This window comes from Vanacampus margaritifer, chromosome 16, assembly GCF_051991255.1.
Source record: "Vanacampus margaritifer isolate UIUO_Vmar chromosome 16, RoL_Vmar_1.0, whole genome shotgun sequence".
NCBI classification, from domain to species: domain Eukaryota; kingdom Metazoa; phylum Chordata; class Actinopteri; order Syngnathiformes; family Syngnathidae; genus Vanacampus; species Vanacampus margaritifer.
This window is the reverse complement of record NC_135447.1, coordinates 1337107-1352780: the sequence shown is the minus strand read 5'-3', so window position 1 is coordinate 1352780 and position 15674 is coordinate 1337107. Positions and strand designations below refer to the sequence as shown.

Here is a 15674-nt window from a genome sequence, read left to right as displayed (position 1 = left end):
CGTGCACCCTGGGAACTCTTTCCTAATAACCTAATCCTAATAACATTCATGTTGCATGTGTGAGTCCAAATACCTCAAAGGATAAAAAGTATCGTGCCTTCACATTGACTGTTTTAAGATGCTGCATCGTTCATAATCCCAAGTGGCAAAGTTACTGCCTCCGCTCCACAGGTTGCCAAACGTCTCGGTGCTGAACGGAGGCGCGGTGTCCGACAACGACAGGGAAGCTGCCGAGAGGTTCTTCATCCGCTACTACCAGGACTGTCCGGAGCAGGAACGCCCATACAGGTGTGAAAATGAAATCTTAAATCACAGTAGTTTGAGAAAAGGCATCGTGACAACCTCGGAAAGTTGACATAATGGCCAACTACTCTACGCACAATTAAACATAAATGGAAAAAAAAAAACACGTAAAACCAAACTGAAATATTCTCATCCAAAAGAATTAGCATTATTATTTAATTTCACATTTCCGTGGTACACCTGTTGCATACTTTGCTGTTCAGAGTGGCTCTATTGTGCCGTAAGATGCTAATGCTAGCTTAGCACGTGCGACAAAAGACCTAAATGAAGAGCTGAGCTTTGCCACGGCTGATGACTGAAGAATGAACAGCCGAGTATAATGTGACACAATTCAGCAGAAGCTGACCTTTGCAGGGACGAGAATGAGCTCTCTTGGCTTTCAACGGGTACAACCAGTGACGACTCCATATTCTCACTTGCTGTTGGTGGAACGGTCCAGTGTCTTATCTACATTACTTTTGCCCAGTTGTTATTTTGACTATTGATCACATGATCACCCATGCACTTTATTGCAGACATTCCATGTAACTCAGTGAGAGAACGTGTAGTTTGTAACTGGTTGGGGGGGCGAAGTAACCTTTGGTGAGGGGACAATGGCACCACTCTCTCCCTGCTCAATGACTTCTTTGTGCTGGGAATTCTCTGATTGGGAAAAACGGATACACAAGGTACCAGCAAGATTTCAAAATCTATATTTTAAGAGCATGCATCGGCTTTGTTTGCTTAAAACCTAAAGTGAGGCGACTGATTTTTGATGACGCTGGTCTTAAAAAAAGAAGAAGAAAAAAAGGAGGCATTTGGCGGATGATGATCTAGTGGATTAATTGTCCAATTGAACGACTATTAAATATGAAATTATTTATGATGTATCATAACACTGAACCAAAATGTAACTGGCATGCTGGCCAATGAAAATCAAACATCTCCAAAATAACCCAAAAGTATTCATCATTGTGCTTTTGCTAAAAACAAAAGCTCCAAACTACCTGCTTTTAATGTGTCATCACAACCACCACCAACAGAATTGCTCAGAATTTTTTTTTTTTCCTGTCCAATTGTTGCTCGGCAGATTTTTAAAGAGACCTAACTGCCCTGTCAGCGAATAGGGGAAAAAATGGCAATATGTCAGTCATACCCTGATAGTTTGAATGGCAAGCCTTTGATTGACAGAAAATGTTTTCAACTCAACTCAATTTTATTTCTCAAGCACTTGAGCCAAAAGCGCGAAGAATAAAAATGTATTTTAAGACGAGTTTGAAAAGTGGATAGCGATGGGGATTGCTTAATATTTAATGGAATGTGGTTTCAAAGGGAGTGACCGGCAAGTTTAAAGGCTCGGTCCCCTCCAAGCCTCCGCTTCGTCCTTTGCACCTCCGGTCATGTCTGCTCCGCTGACCTGCGGCACCGGGTCGGTGCGTAAGGGTGGAGGAGATCAGAGAGGTAAGGTGGGGCAAGACCAATTAAAGATTGGAAGATAAATGAAAAAAATCTTAAAACAAATTCTAAAAAGGCAGTCAGTAGAGAGAGACCAGAATTGGGCTTATGTGCTCCCCTTTTTACGAAATTTGCCCCTGCATTTTCAAGTCACTGTCAAATTTCAAATCTAAGTTTGTGTCTGTTGCTAGGCAGATTAGATGGGGATCAATCAGAACCGCCCCATCAAAGATATAAGAAAAATTGGCATATGCCAGTCATTGCTTAAATACAAAAGTAGAGAATGATGAACATCTCAACATCCCTGCTCTGTGTTAAATATAAAATACACATGAGAAATAAATACAAACAGCACCATCTGGTGGATTACCAACACTGAGTTCGGAGTTTGGTGGTGGTGGTGGGGGGGGGGGGGGGGGTCATAGAATTTGAGTTTATCTGTCCATCAGGGGTTTGGCGCTGCTTAAATGTCTTGTGTGACATTGCAAGTCATTGAGAAACAGGCGTAGCATGAAAAGAGCCCAGCGAGCTGGACAGGAAGGATTAGTTGCAAGAGGAGTGACCAGACTGAAAATGAAATGCGAGTCTGCACTCAAGTAAGCAGAGGGACTGAAAGGGGATTGAAAGGAGACGGGACCTCGTGGCAGAGAGGGAATATTGAGTGTTGCACTCAGATAAGATGAGGCGGCAAGTTCGACATTTTTAACCTTTGACGCTAATATAGTGCAAACCAGTCAACATAGGCACTTTTCACAATTTCAAAGCCATCCTATGTCGTCTCCATGCAGGAAAGACGCATTCCTTTAGTTTTTCTAGCTAGCTAGCCGTGCTGGACTAGAATTGCTCAACTTAGCCTAGCAAATCATGCAGTTAGGACGCTGAGTCTCATTTTAAACAACCAGCGCTTGTTTTCTTCAGATGGAATCCAATGAAAACAGCAGATGCCCTAGAATTGTCCCCTGTGGAACACCATACGTTCCGTTATACATGTGAACACATATTCACAGGATGTACGGTTCAATCAAACCCAAGTTAAGAACCGCATAAATGAATCTAAATAATTTAGAAAGCTGGTTGGCAACCCTTCGCACTAATCTTTATCCAAGAAGTAGCTCTCAGTTTGAAACAATTTAGAGCTTCAGTGATCTTACTCCAGCGGTTTATCCTACAGATACAACGAGCTGGTATCCAAGTACGGTCAGCTGGCCCCGCTAGCCGACGTGGACCTGAGCCCCCGTTGCACGACGGTGGACGTCCGCTGGGGCGACAGGGTGGAGGCGGTCAGCCTCCGCCTGGAGCAGACGGTAAGCGACCTGAGGAAGCAGCTGAGGGCGCTTCTGCAGCTGCCCAGCAACGGGACCCGGCTCTTCTACATCGACCGGGAAATGTCTTCGGTTTTGGGACCGGAGGAGCTGAAGTGCGGCTTCCGGGCCCTTCACTCGTACAGCATTCGAGATGGAGACGAGATCCTCGTAGTGCCCAAGGTGAAAAGCCGCTGTAGCTCCTCACATCTTTGAGGTAGGACTCTCTTGTCTTTTTGTTTTGTTTTTTGGGAGACACTCACAGGACTCGCTGGATTTGTTTTTTTCTTGAATTTGTCGTATTTTGCAACAAAATGTTGGCGCTAGTTCAAGGGTCAGTGGTTCATTAACCCCAACATCTTGGGTTAACAGGCAGCCTTATCTCAGGACATATGTCCTGTTTCTCACAGAATTAACCAATAACTGCAGAGTCTGAAAAAGTTTTGGCTCATCAAGTCCAACCATGATGGAGGATGTGTGGATCGAAGACGGATGGATGACTACCGGAGGCTTGTTTGGAGTTTTGGCTCAGATGGCTTTTCAACTTGTTTACCGCAAATTGTTTTTGCTTGGATGCGTACAATTTGACATGTGTCATCCGTAAAAAGTTACTGATTGCAAAACACTCGACCTCTCGTATGCTTAAGTGATCGCAGCCATCACCCCCCCCCCCCCTCCTCAATCCAAAATTTGCGTGACCCAGACTAGATGGTAACCAAACACCTGATGTGGTGTCAAGTCACTTCCTCTGTATCTACTGGGCCGGCTCCACCGATAGGGTGGCGAGAGGGATGGCGACCAATCCCCCCTCCCCTTTCACCCCCTCCGCCTGAATGCCACCCTTCTTACATCGCCCTCACAAACCTGACACCTCCAGTGTCCGCTCTTTCACAGGACGTGGGGGTCATGACCTCTCCCACTAGCTCACGTTGGCGTTGATTGAGAAAATGAATTCCCACCGGCACGAGGGAGGGTGGATTCTTCCGAACCTCGGGAGATGTTTTGTTTTCCACGGCACGGTATCTACTGGTCTCACTATTGCTGATCAAAATTATTTAAATGATGGGCCGCAGCTCAGGAGAAACGGACAGTGGTGGCAAATCTGGGCCCAGGAAGTAAAAATCTTTCCACAGGTGCATCTACTACTCAATTGGCAGGTAAACGAACCTGGGAAGTTTCAAACACTCTTACTTGAACCTCGCAAAATTTGGGGGTGCTTGGATTCTCTTCAGAGATAACAGCACACCAAAAAAAAAAAAAAAAAAATAGGCTCGACATGCCTATGCTTCAATCCAGGTGGAAAAAGTAACAGCATATAGTCTGGAAAATGGTCGTTAGCTTGGTTTTTGGAGTTTTAAAGTGGAAAAAAAAAACAGAAGGCCACCCAGAGAGGTTGAGTCCGAGCTGAGAAAAGGTTTGTACATGTTAGTTTAAATGATCACATATCATCGTGAAATTGCAAAATCTGAAACAGTGTCCTTTTTGAAATGCCAAGTTTACACAAACCCAGCGAGAACCCGGGAAAGCCCACACAGAACAAATGCTTGCGCTTTCTGGACTAAAGACCAGGACCTTTCTGGGAAACTTGCCGCATATTTAAATTTGGCGTTTTGGTGTATTTGTGCAGAAAAGTGACTCACCTCGCAAGTTTACTTTTGAGTTTGAAGACATCCTGAAATGTCAAGAAACTGAAAATTTTGGGTGAGGTTTTGGTGGACATTTTTGTCTGATATTTGGTGAACACTATCATGGGATTTAACGTGAATTGTTATGTGGTGTAATATTCTGAGATTTGCTTTTAATCGTGTATAAAATGTGTCACTCTCAACAATATGAGTACAATTTTGTATAAATCTCAATACATGTGCTTGAAATATATATATATATACTTGACAGATATTTGTAGTATTTTGAGGGTTTTCAATGATAAAAAGCCTAAACTGCTGTGGATTGTGAGCAAAATGTCACTTTGCTTCCCTTTTTATTACAAAATCCGACTCCATTTTCACAAGAAAAAGTTTGAAGAAAATTTCAAATATCGTAAGGCGCCAATGTCGAATGTTTTGCCTTGTGCTGTCACAGTGTATTAATTTATAACTTTTGGATGGGTGTCAGAGGTGACTTTTGTTTTGTGTTTAATTTCTCAATATGATTTTCACAGCTGTACTTTTGCGAACATTTTTGCTTTGGCTTCTCTTGAAGAAATAAATTATGATCCTATCCTTGAATTGTGTTTTTTTTTTTGGGGGGGGGGGGGGGGGTGTCATCTTTTGGTACCAAGAAGAAGTCGCTCAGATTTGACAGGATTCTGGACATTTCTGTCTGGTCTATGAAGACTTTTTGGCAAAGCATCGATGTGGCCGATTCCACGCATGTCATATTGGCTCACGTTTCTGGGATAGTCCTTTCCGGGTAATCCCCCTCGCCCCTTTTCACCATTCTCTTCTAACTGCAGGGCCTTTCGCCCTGTTTGAGATGTCGGTGCCACAACCACCGACCACCTTTCAATAGATCAGTCATCCGCCATTCTCTATAAAAGTTCACCCAAATAATAGTTTCCATTGTGGTTTTTGATTTTAGATTTGTTTTGCTTTCCCCCCACAGACTCCAGAAAAGGACAACAATGGATATTAATTGATTTAAGTCAATGGATATTTCCTTCCTGTATCTGGTTTGAAGATGAAAGAATGACCTCCTACTCCGCCAGTTTTCTTCTAATTTCAAACCGTTGTCGTTCCTCGGCATTATGAACGGATCTTCTTTTGAGAAGTTCAAAAGTAAGTTGGACTTCCAAGTCAGGGTTCCTCATAAAGAGTTGCAGGATGTCTGTAATGGAGCGTCACAAGACTTTGTTCAAGTGACACGATTCCTGTTTTGTTTTTTGTTTTTTTGTTTTTTAATTTAAATATATATACATATATATATACATATACCCATTTTTTTTTTGTATGTGGGTGAGTATGTGTATGTGCGTGTGTGTGCGTGCGAGCGTGTGTGTATTCATCAGTTCACCTAAATCCCATTAAAAAAAATCCCATACTAATAATATAATAATAAATTGCCAGGGGCAGCACGGTGGCTGACTGGTTAGCACGTCCGCCTCCCAGTGTAGAGGACGTGAGATCGAGTCCGGGCTTCGGCCTTCCTGGGTGGAGTTTGCATGTTCTCCCCGTGCTTGCGTGGGTTTTCACCGGGTACTCCGGTTTCCTCCCACATTCCAAAAACATGCATGGCAGGTTAATTGAACACTCCAAATTGTCCCTAGGTGTGAATGTGAGTGTGGTTGTTCGTCTTTGTGTGCCCTGCGATTGGCTGGCAACCAGTTCAGGGTGTACCCCGCCTACTGCCCGAAGCCAGCTGGAATAGGCTCCAGCACCCCCGCGACCCTTGTGAGGAAAAGCGGCCAAGAAAATGGATGGATGGATGGATAAATTGCCAAATGCAGAGACATCAATGTAAGTTATCACGATGTAGTGGCTCTCGCTAACAGACAGAATTAAGTAACCGGAATTAGGTTAAAAAATTCTATATACGTAGACCATGTTTCTATAAATTTTGATATTTGGTTTTTATTTGAGGCCGATATTTTTTCCATTAAAATGTGATTTATGAGGAGGTTAGACCATTGGTCGATATTCAGAGTTTGTTTATTTTTCCAGTTAACAAGAATTGTTTTTTTTAGCGATAGTAAGGGCTACAAGTGTAGATTGAAATTGTTTATGTGGTAAGTCAGTTGTTGTTGTTAGGTCACCTAGCAAACACAAGTTTGGAGATAAAGGTATCCTACAGTCCAAAATAGCGGAAAGTTTTTCTAAGACTTTAGTCCAGAAATACATAACCGGAGTACATAACCATAAAGCATGAACATAAGTGTCTGTAGTGTTTTGTAAGCATTGGAGACAAATGTCGGAGTCTGAGAGTCCCATTTTCTTCATCATATATTGAGTCATGTATGTTCTGTGAATAATTTTATATTGGATAAGTTGTAAATTTGTGTGTTTTGTCATTTTAAATGCGTTTTCACAAACTTGAATCCAAAAGTCAGGTTCCGGTGCTATAGACAAGTCTGTCTCCCATTTCGAGATGGGTAAAGACATTTTATCAGTATATGAAAGTAACTTATATATTTTTGAAAGTTTTTTTGTTGTTGTCGGAGAAAGCTTGTTAATATCTTTAAGTGACACGATTCCAATGTTTAGGCTCGGATACCTTCATAAAAAATCCAAGCAGGTGCAGTTGCTACTCTGATCCGTCCTGTATTATGAAGCGCGTTGGTGTGAGGAGGGATTTAAGTTTATTGTGCTCTTCAAAGGACTCCGAGAAGGTTTGGGTTTCTGGAAGAAGGTTCAGTTTGTCTTGAATGGGAGCACTAAGAGGCAAGGGCAGGGGTAACTGCCAGGATCAGGGGTGGCCCGCTCCCCCACTCTTGTGTATTTTGTGACTCCATCGGGGTATCCGGTCGTGGAAGCTGCTTTTGTGAAGGTCAGGCTTGATGGGTTCTTCAGAAGACGTGATGATGCATAGACCTTGACCGGATCTGCATCAGGTAACGAAGGTGAAAGAGAGACCTATCGCCGATATATAGAAAGTTTGTTTCCAATCCAGCTGGACTCCTGGAGGGATCTAACCATTTGCCTTAAGTTAGTCTGTTAGATGGTTGCGAAATCAATCATTCTAGTTTGGAACATTCCTCCAATGAGAATCTTTTATAGATTCTGACGCTGCCGTCAAAGATGGAAAACTGCCTTGACGACCTGGTTCTGATACAAACTGCCAAATACAGAAAGTAGCCAAGGCAACTTTCCCAATTGCATTGCAATGTTTTGAAGCCCATTGTTGCACCAATGAACAGCAACTTCACTGCGAGGTCCTATCAGGACACCGCAATCTTTTCCAGCGTATTCATACTCCGCGTTTCCCAAGTCAAGGCCCGCCCCTCCTCCGCCACCCGCTCGCCGCTAACTCTTGATATCCTCAGCCTTTGTGCGATTCCGCCTTTCACTGATCAGTATGCGTCCATTTCTGCTCTTGTCTTGAGGGGCTTCCTAAAAGAAACCTCAGCTGAGAGCGCATCTTAATGGTAGCAAGGGTCCTGGCCTCGCTCTTGGAAGCCTTTCACATGTCTTGCTTCCCCCTCGCTCACCTCTCCAGTTACTCCCCACTGTCCTCCCGCAACAAAGCCCCGACTCAGCGCCCTCCAAACTCCTTTCCCAGACCCCAGCAGCACACATCCATCCACCTGAGATTTCACCCACTCGCTATCGGGCAAACATCTCCGCAAGCAACGTGTCTTGCATATCCTGGCAAACCAGCCAGTACCCAAAGTGACTCGGGTTCATTTCGGGACTTTACCTTCCACACAGCTTGAAAAGTCATGTAATGTACATGATGTAAAGACCGCCGATTCCCTTCGTGAGCTGCTACTGTTTCAAAGACATCCAAATCAACTAATGAAAACCAACATCTTGTCCTTGATTTTAGCCGTGAAAAGAAAGCATTTTTCTCCCAAAAATTTGCTTATCTCACAAAGACACTTTGTATTCTAATGGCTTATCAAACACTTAATATACAGTACAAGTTCCACATTTTCGTAAGGGTATTTTCAAGCCCAAAAATTTAACATCTGGAGGTACATAATTTCCATGTAATGTTTTTGCTTTTTTCTCAGGCACAAAATAAACAAAAAACCTGCAACATTTGGCGGTATCTGTATAATAAATGTCTCAAAATGAATGAAATGACATGTTGGAGATACCTTCTTCTTATTTTTTTTTAACAGACAAAAAATACTGTAGCAAAATTTGGAGATACCTGATTTTCAAACGCATCTCAGAAATGAGATCTTTTTACAGGAAAACAAAAACAAGCTTGTTTTTTCTTCTTTTTTTCGGCACAAAAACAAATAGTTTTCCTCAAACATTTATTTCTGAATTGTTTTGTCTTTTCAAATTGAAAACAAACAAGGCCAATTGTGTGTGTGTTTTCCAGATTAAAACAACAACAAAATATTTGGAGTAAATTGTTTTCTCTATCTCAAGATCGTTTCTCCAATCAGGCCAAGTTGATCGTAATTGCAGCAATGGTTTTCTGTAAAGTTTTTTTTTCCCAATTTATCCTAACTTGACTTCTCTCCATCATTCTTCCACATCTCCAACCTCCCTCCACTCCCTTACTTCCTTACATTCCTACTCCGCCCCTCCCCTGTCAAACCCCCCCCCCCCTCCCCAATCTCCTCCCCTCTTGCACAAACTCTCATCTCCTGTTAAATTGAAGTCAATTCTGCAAAAGTTGCCTCATGCACGCGCGCACACACGGCCGACCTCATTCCAAGGATTCGCATGGACTGTGCTTGATTTTAAGTAGGAAATCGGACCCGGTCGCCCTGTTTGAGCCGTGGATGCTCGTCTGCTGGATGGGTCTGCGCTGCGTGGAGGTTGCCAAGTTGGATTGGAGAGGCGCTTCATGGTCATCTCATAAAAGCAGGTCAGTGCATTGTTTTCTTTACGCCCCCCAAAAATAGGCTTTTATTACATCACCCTGAACAACTTCAAAATCTGGAATGCTTTCAGTTGTAGTGTCATATTTGCAAATGACCGTCAAGACCAGCTCAGCTGAGAGCGCATCAGTGTGTCGTTTTTTTTTGTTTTTTTTTGGGAGAGAGCGCTCAGTGTGTCTTAATGGTAGCAAGCAGTATAATGCTTTAATCATTATAGAAAAAAACATTTGAGAAATGTGAACTAAATAAATATATAAATATGGCCATATATTTAAGTTTTTATATTTCATCTAGAGTTGACCACCGGCATTTGCGGTGGATTGGGACCAGCCCAGCCCAGCCCAGCCCAGCCCAGCCCAGCCCAGCAATAGCAAAAAAGTCTCGTATAATTAATGCCAATTGAAATGCGTTGGGAAGAAATGTTTTACCTAAACAATTCTTCAAAATGAAACTGACAAACATTGAGTACAACATATAATGTCTTAGTTTACAGAGCCGATGCATTACATAATTGATCGATCGGGCAAATTAAGACATCTTGCTTGATCACCAATTGTGCATAAAATGTGAAATATCCACACACATAATAAATAAATAAATTATATATATATATATAAATACAGTATGGAAAAATGCAAAAAGATCGCTGCACATTTAAAAATAAAAAATGACATTTTATTGCATGAAATAAGAATTTAATACAAGGTGAAAATAGACCAGCAATGACAGAAATGAAACCTTTCTTGTTCTTGACCAGGTCTGCACACACTGCAACCGTGATTTTTGCCCCACTCCCCGTTACAGATAGAATCCAGATCTTATCCAGAATTCCACCCCCTGAACTCTCCCTTCCAAACACTTTAAATTCGGTTCAGGTTTAGAGACTGGCAAGGCTACTCCTGATCCTTTGGAGATCCTTGAGATTGTACAGGTTGTCTGATTCTGGTCATTGTCTTGCGGGAATGCCCAGACGCAACTCATCTTCAATCTTAGAACGCCTAAAGCATGTTGTTTACATCAACATTCTTCAAAGTTGGGATGGCATGATGGCATTTTTGGAATTGCACTCTTCCAACTTTGTCTTTTAAACACCGGGAGGAGTTGATACAAATGTTTTTTTTGGTCACATCTGACCTCAGGGCCTTTTCCCACACCTCCTCTGGATCATCCAGATGGTCATTAGTTAGCTTCAGAGAGGCCTGGACACATGCTAGCTTGAGCAGAAGGACTTTGTAGTTCCATTTGAATTATTGAAAAATGTAGTGGAAAAATGTCCATTGTGTCAGTGCCAATGCGAAGTGTAGTTTGCCAAGCTGCTGCCACCCTGCTTTGACCTTGGCAAGCCAAACACATCCCTCCAAGCCATTAGTGCCCCCCCTCCCCCACCCCCAGCCTCCTCAATGGTAAGGCAGCCTTGTGGCAGTCGAGTCGGCGATGTAGAGAACAAGCCTGTAATCCACCGGTGCCGCCTCACATGGGACCGTAAGGCTAATGTGATCCTGACACATTGTCCTGGCACGCATAATGGCTTCTTTTCAGGTGTTCCTCGGGGAAACCTGGGAGCCTGCATGTGCTTTAAAGTAGTCGTAGCAAGAATTCAAAGGGCCAAAACCTGATTTAGGATTAAGGAGAATGTGACATGTGGACAGTCCACGATGAGGTGTGTGATGATTAAGTTCCAGTAGACTCTTGGCATGTGGTTGCTATGCAATGTTGATCTGATCAATCTTTTTTCTTTAGGATGACGAGGCCAGTCATTCCAGTGCTTCTGCTCTTCATCATCAGCGTATCCGCCCGCACGAGAGGTATGAGATCACACGACACAGCCTTGGGCAAACCTAATGCGGTGCATCCATCGCTTTTCATTTTTGTCCTGCATTGTAGTTGGTACTCGGGATGTCTTGTATCCGTTTGGACCAGCCCACATGGATCTGGAGACGACCAAGATGGATGACGGGAGCTCGCCGGAGATTCCTCTGCTTTTGCCCTTTGTTTTATTCAGTACCTCCTACCGGACCATCTACGTAAGAAGTGACCACGAACCGTTTAGTTTGAATTTTTAAACCGATTTTTCCAAATATGCTTAATGTCAAACGTTTTCCATAATACTGGTTGTACCCACACGCAAATCGTCTTCTCAGGTCAACAACAATGGCGTGATATCCTTCAACGAGCATGTGAGCCAGTTCACGCCGGAAGCGTTTCCCCTGAGTGACAGCCGGTCCTTCATCGCCCCCCTCTGGGCCGACGTGCACAACGGTATCCGTGGCGACATCTACTACAGGGAGACCACCCTGCCGCAGATACTGGACAGGGCGACGCATGACGTGCGCAGGCATTTCAAGAACATCCCCAACTTCACGGCCAGCTGGGTCTTCGTCGCCACGTGGCACCAGGTCACCTTCTACGGCGGGAGCCAGACCACCCCGGTAAAGTTCAAAAACCGACGTTGTGAAATTGATTGTTGTGGAAGTTCTTGGAACTTTATAACCATAGGATGTGGGGGCCAATGTCTGCATTTGGTTCTGGGTTTCATGTTTACCAGAAAAGGGAAGAGTATTTATCTGTGAAGACCCAATTGGAAGGGTAATACACTTGAAAGATCCAGGAATTTCAAAAAGTTCCAGAAACCTTTGTGCTGGGGTGTACATTTGGGTTTACCCGTCACCTAAAAGGGGTGGGAATGCTTTATTCTAGAACTTGAAACGTTCAGAGGACTGCAGAAACTGATATCCAAATATTGACCTGGGCTCATTTATCGAGATCAAAACAGACCTCACTGAAGTGTAGACTCAAAGGTCCAGGAAGTTAACTGGATGAATCGTATACCATTTTGTTTGTTTTAGTTGATGCATAGTGTTTGTTCTGTTTCTCTCTTTTGTAAAACTGTTTCACTCCTCTTGTTTGATTAAAAGGTGAACACATTCCAAACTGTGCTAATCTCAGATGGTGCAGTGTCCTTCGCCTTGTTCAACTACGCCGAAATAAATTGGAGCACAGGCACGGCCAGTGGCGGAGATCCTCTAACCGGACTGGGTGGCACCACAGCTCAGGTACACAAGATTTGATTGGCCACCATATAGAGGCTCCTCAGTTTCTGACAGTCCCAACATCCAGTTTACGGCACTGTGATAGGAACGGAACTCTGTCATAAACCGAGGATCCCGTGTATGCAAGCAGATGACAAAGTCCGCCTGACAGTCATCCCGCCTTTCCAGTCAGGTTTTAATGGCGGGGAAATTGGACACTTCTTGAATCTGCCGGGTTCGCGGTCCAATGATGTGGTCAACATTGAACAGACTACCAATGTGAACATTCCTGGACGCTGGTTGTTCCGCGTTGACCCGGAGCTGATCGATCCCGCCAATGGCTGCAGCTACAACGGCAAGTTGGATCTTCTCTGCTGGCCAAAACACTGATCTCTATTCACAATCTTTAAAAAAGTTTTTATTCTACATCTTCTCTAGGTCGTTTTTACAGACGAGGAGAGGTGTTTTGGTTGTCGGAGCGCTGCTCGCAACGATGCCGCTGTCTCGACGTCGATAACGAGGTGCTCTGCCAAGATGCACCCTGCGGCCAGCTGGAGACCTGCGAGCAGCAGGAAGGGGCCTTCTACTGCCAGCCCACCCGCACCAGCACCTGCGTGGTGTTCGGCGACCCCCACTACCACACCTTCGACGGTCTGCTCTACCACTTTCAAGGAACCTGTACCTACCTTCTGGCTCGACCATGTTGGGAAGCGGCAGGGCTGCCCTTCTTCAGCGTGGAAGCCAAAAACGAGGACCGTGGCGTGCCTGCAGTCTCCTGGTTGAGAGACGTAACCGTGGAGGTCTACAGTCACCGAGTCACGTTGCAGAAAGGAAGTTTGGGAACTGTTAAAGTGAGTAATCGATAGTCCTATTCCATTCTCTATGGAGTCCTAATCCTAATTTGATCTAATCTAAGACATCGATTTTAGTTTTGTGGATTGCAATTTCCTCATTCAGTTCAGGTTCTGGCTTGAAATCGCAACTTGGTTTCCTCATGTTCCAATATTTGGTCAGCTAGAGACTCTCAATTGTCGTGATGTTAATTGGGTGGCAACCAGTCTGGGGCGTTCTTCACCTCTGGCCCAAATTTGATAGACAATTGTTTTATCATTTCCATCTCATCATCTTATTTTACTTAAACGATAATTCGAAGGTGACCATATTTCTAGTTTTGGGGTCAACAACCAAGAAGAGCACGACATGGGTGGCTGAGAGCCTACTACTGATCTTTCTCAAAAGGTAAATCGAAGTAACTTGACTTATTTTTGGGTTCAACAACCAAGAAGAAGTCCAGTTAGTCTCCTTGAAATTTTGAGGATGACCAAGAAATGCATGACTGAGAATCTATTCGTCTAGTCTTCCTCAAAAGACTATATCCGAACTCGACAACCAAGTACGTAGTAGTCCAGTTGCCTTCCAGTCTTTGAGGATTACCAAGACATAGGTGGCTTAGAATCTGTTGATTGGATTTTTCTGCACAAATGAATCAAATATGACTTTCCAGAGTCAACAAGCAAAGTAGACATCATGTGGGTCGTCCACCATTTGAGGATGAACATACCCCGGGTGACTGAGAATCTTATGTCCTGATCTCTCTAGGTGGATGGCTTGGTGAAGACTTTACCGGTCCAGCTTGAGCTCGGTGCTGTCAGAGTCTACAAGTCCGGAGTGGCTGTTGCTTTGGAAACAGACTTTGGACTCCTGGTGACGTACGACGGCCAGCACTACGCCTCCATCTCTCTGCCGAGCTCTTACTTCAACAACACGTGCGGCCTCTGCGGGAACTACAACGATGACCCCTCCGACGATCCCGTCCTTCCTGACGGCACCCTTGCAGAAACTGTGGCCGAGCTTGGCGGCGGCTGGCGAGCGGAGGGCGCCGACTGGCATTGCACTGACGGTTGTGTGGACAATTGCAGCGTGTGTGACGCGCTAACGGAGGCATTCTTCTTCGGTCCAGACTACTGCGGACTCATAAACAAAACAGACGGGCCATTCAGGGACTGCAGAGCCGTGGTGGATCCTACCGCTTTTGTGTTTAGTTGCATCTTTGATATGTGTAGCAACAAGGACAACATCACCACACTGTGCCAAGCCATCCAGGCCTACGCTCTGGCCTGCCAGGCGCTGGGCGTCACCATCCGTCCCTGGAGGACTCGCACTTTCTGTGGTGAGTTGCAGATATTTTCTACATTTACTTCTTTCCACATTTGTCAACCGATTCCAACCAACACATTTTAAAAAATTCAGACCATTTCAGTTCATTGTGAACTCTAGCATTGACATGCACTTTTGACAGAAATTCCATTCTCTAGCCACCATATTTTTTTTCTTTCTGTGCCATGAGAATGACCCGGTTTCTCCGCTCTTGTTGTATCTCAGCCCTGACGTGTCCGCCGTTCAGCCACTACCAAGTGTGCACCAGCGCCTGTCCAGCCTCCTGCTCGGATATCACCGCTCCCTTGTACTGTGCCCACCCTTGCACAGAGGGCTGCCAGTGTGACCAAGACTACGTCCTTAGCGGCAGCTATTGCGTACAGCGTGACGACTGCGGCTGTGAGCACAATGGCCTCTATTATCCCCTCAATGACACTTTTTGGGCCGGCCCCGACGGCAAAGAAGGCGAATGTAGCCTCCGCTGCACCTGCGCGGCCGCGGGCGAAATCTCTTGCGTCAACGATTCTTGCAAGGAGGGCGAGGTGTGCACGGCGGAGGTGGGCGCGCTGGGTTGCTACCCTCGCCGGGAGGGGCTGTGTTCAATCGCTCCGAACGCTGTGACATCATCCTTTGACGGCGCCTTCCTGCTGTTCCCAGATGACAGCTCCTACTACCTGCTGAGGCTGTGTGGCGCTGTGCCAGCTAATGGCTCAATGCTGGAGGTGAAGCTAGGCAGACGGCTGGTGAACAAAGGCCCTGCTTGGAAAAGACCTGTGGTAGTTACGGTTGCTAGCCTGGAGGTTCAAGTGGGAGGGCTGGATTTAGAAACGGTAAAGGTGAGTAGAGTGTTTGGCCGTATATAAATAATCAATTGTGCTGCATTATTCCGTTTTTTCTTTGTGGAGCAGTTTTGTGGATCAATAACTTACTTGAGGGACAAATTTCTAACTTTGG

The 15674-nt window shown here is 44.7% G+C and overlaps 1 protein-coding gene across 8 annotated transcripts in view; it reads left to right on the top strand.

Moving 5' to 3' along the window:
- Nucleotides 1-15674, top strand: part of tecta (tectorin alpha) — a 35575-nt gene that overhangs the window by 6375 nt on the left and 13526 nt on the right. For 2 of the 8 annotated variants that reach the window (XM_077546625.1, XM_077546626.1), the window contains exons 8-9: nt 172-288; nt 2909-5266. In XM_077546625.1, coding sequence (XP_077402751.1) covers nt 172-288; nt 2909-3254 — 463 coding nt within the window. In that variant the 3' untranslated portion in view covers nt 3255-5266. Of the gene's footprint in view, nt 1-171; nt 330-2908; nt 5267-5642; nt 9522-11274; nt 11340-11418; nt 11559-11675; nt 11964-12449; nt 12588-12752; nt 12919-13001; nt 13415-14162; nt 14734-14945; nt 15557-15674 lie in introns of those variants that run through there. The other 6 variants (XM_077546632.1, XM_077546623.1, XM_077546624.1 and 3 more) reach the window with 6 other exon arrangements.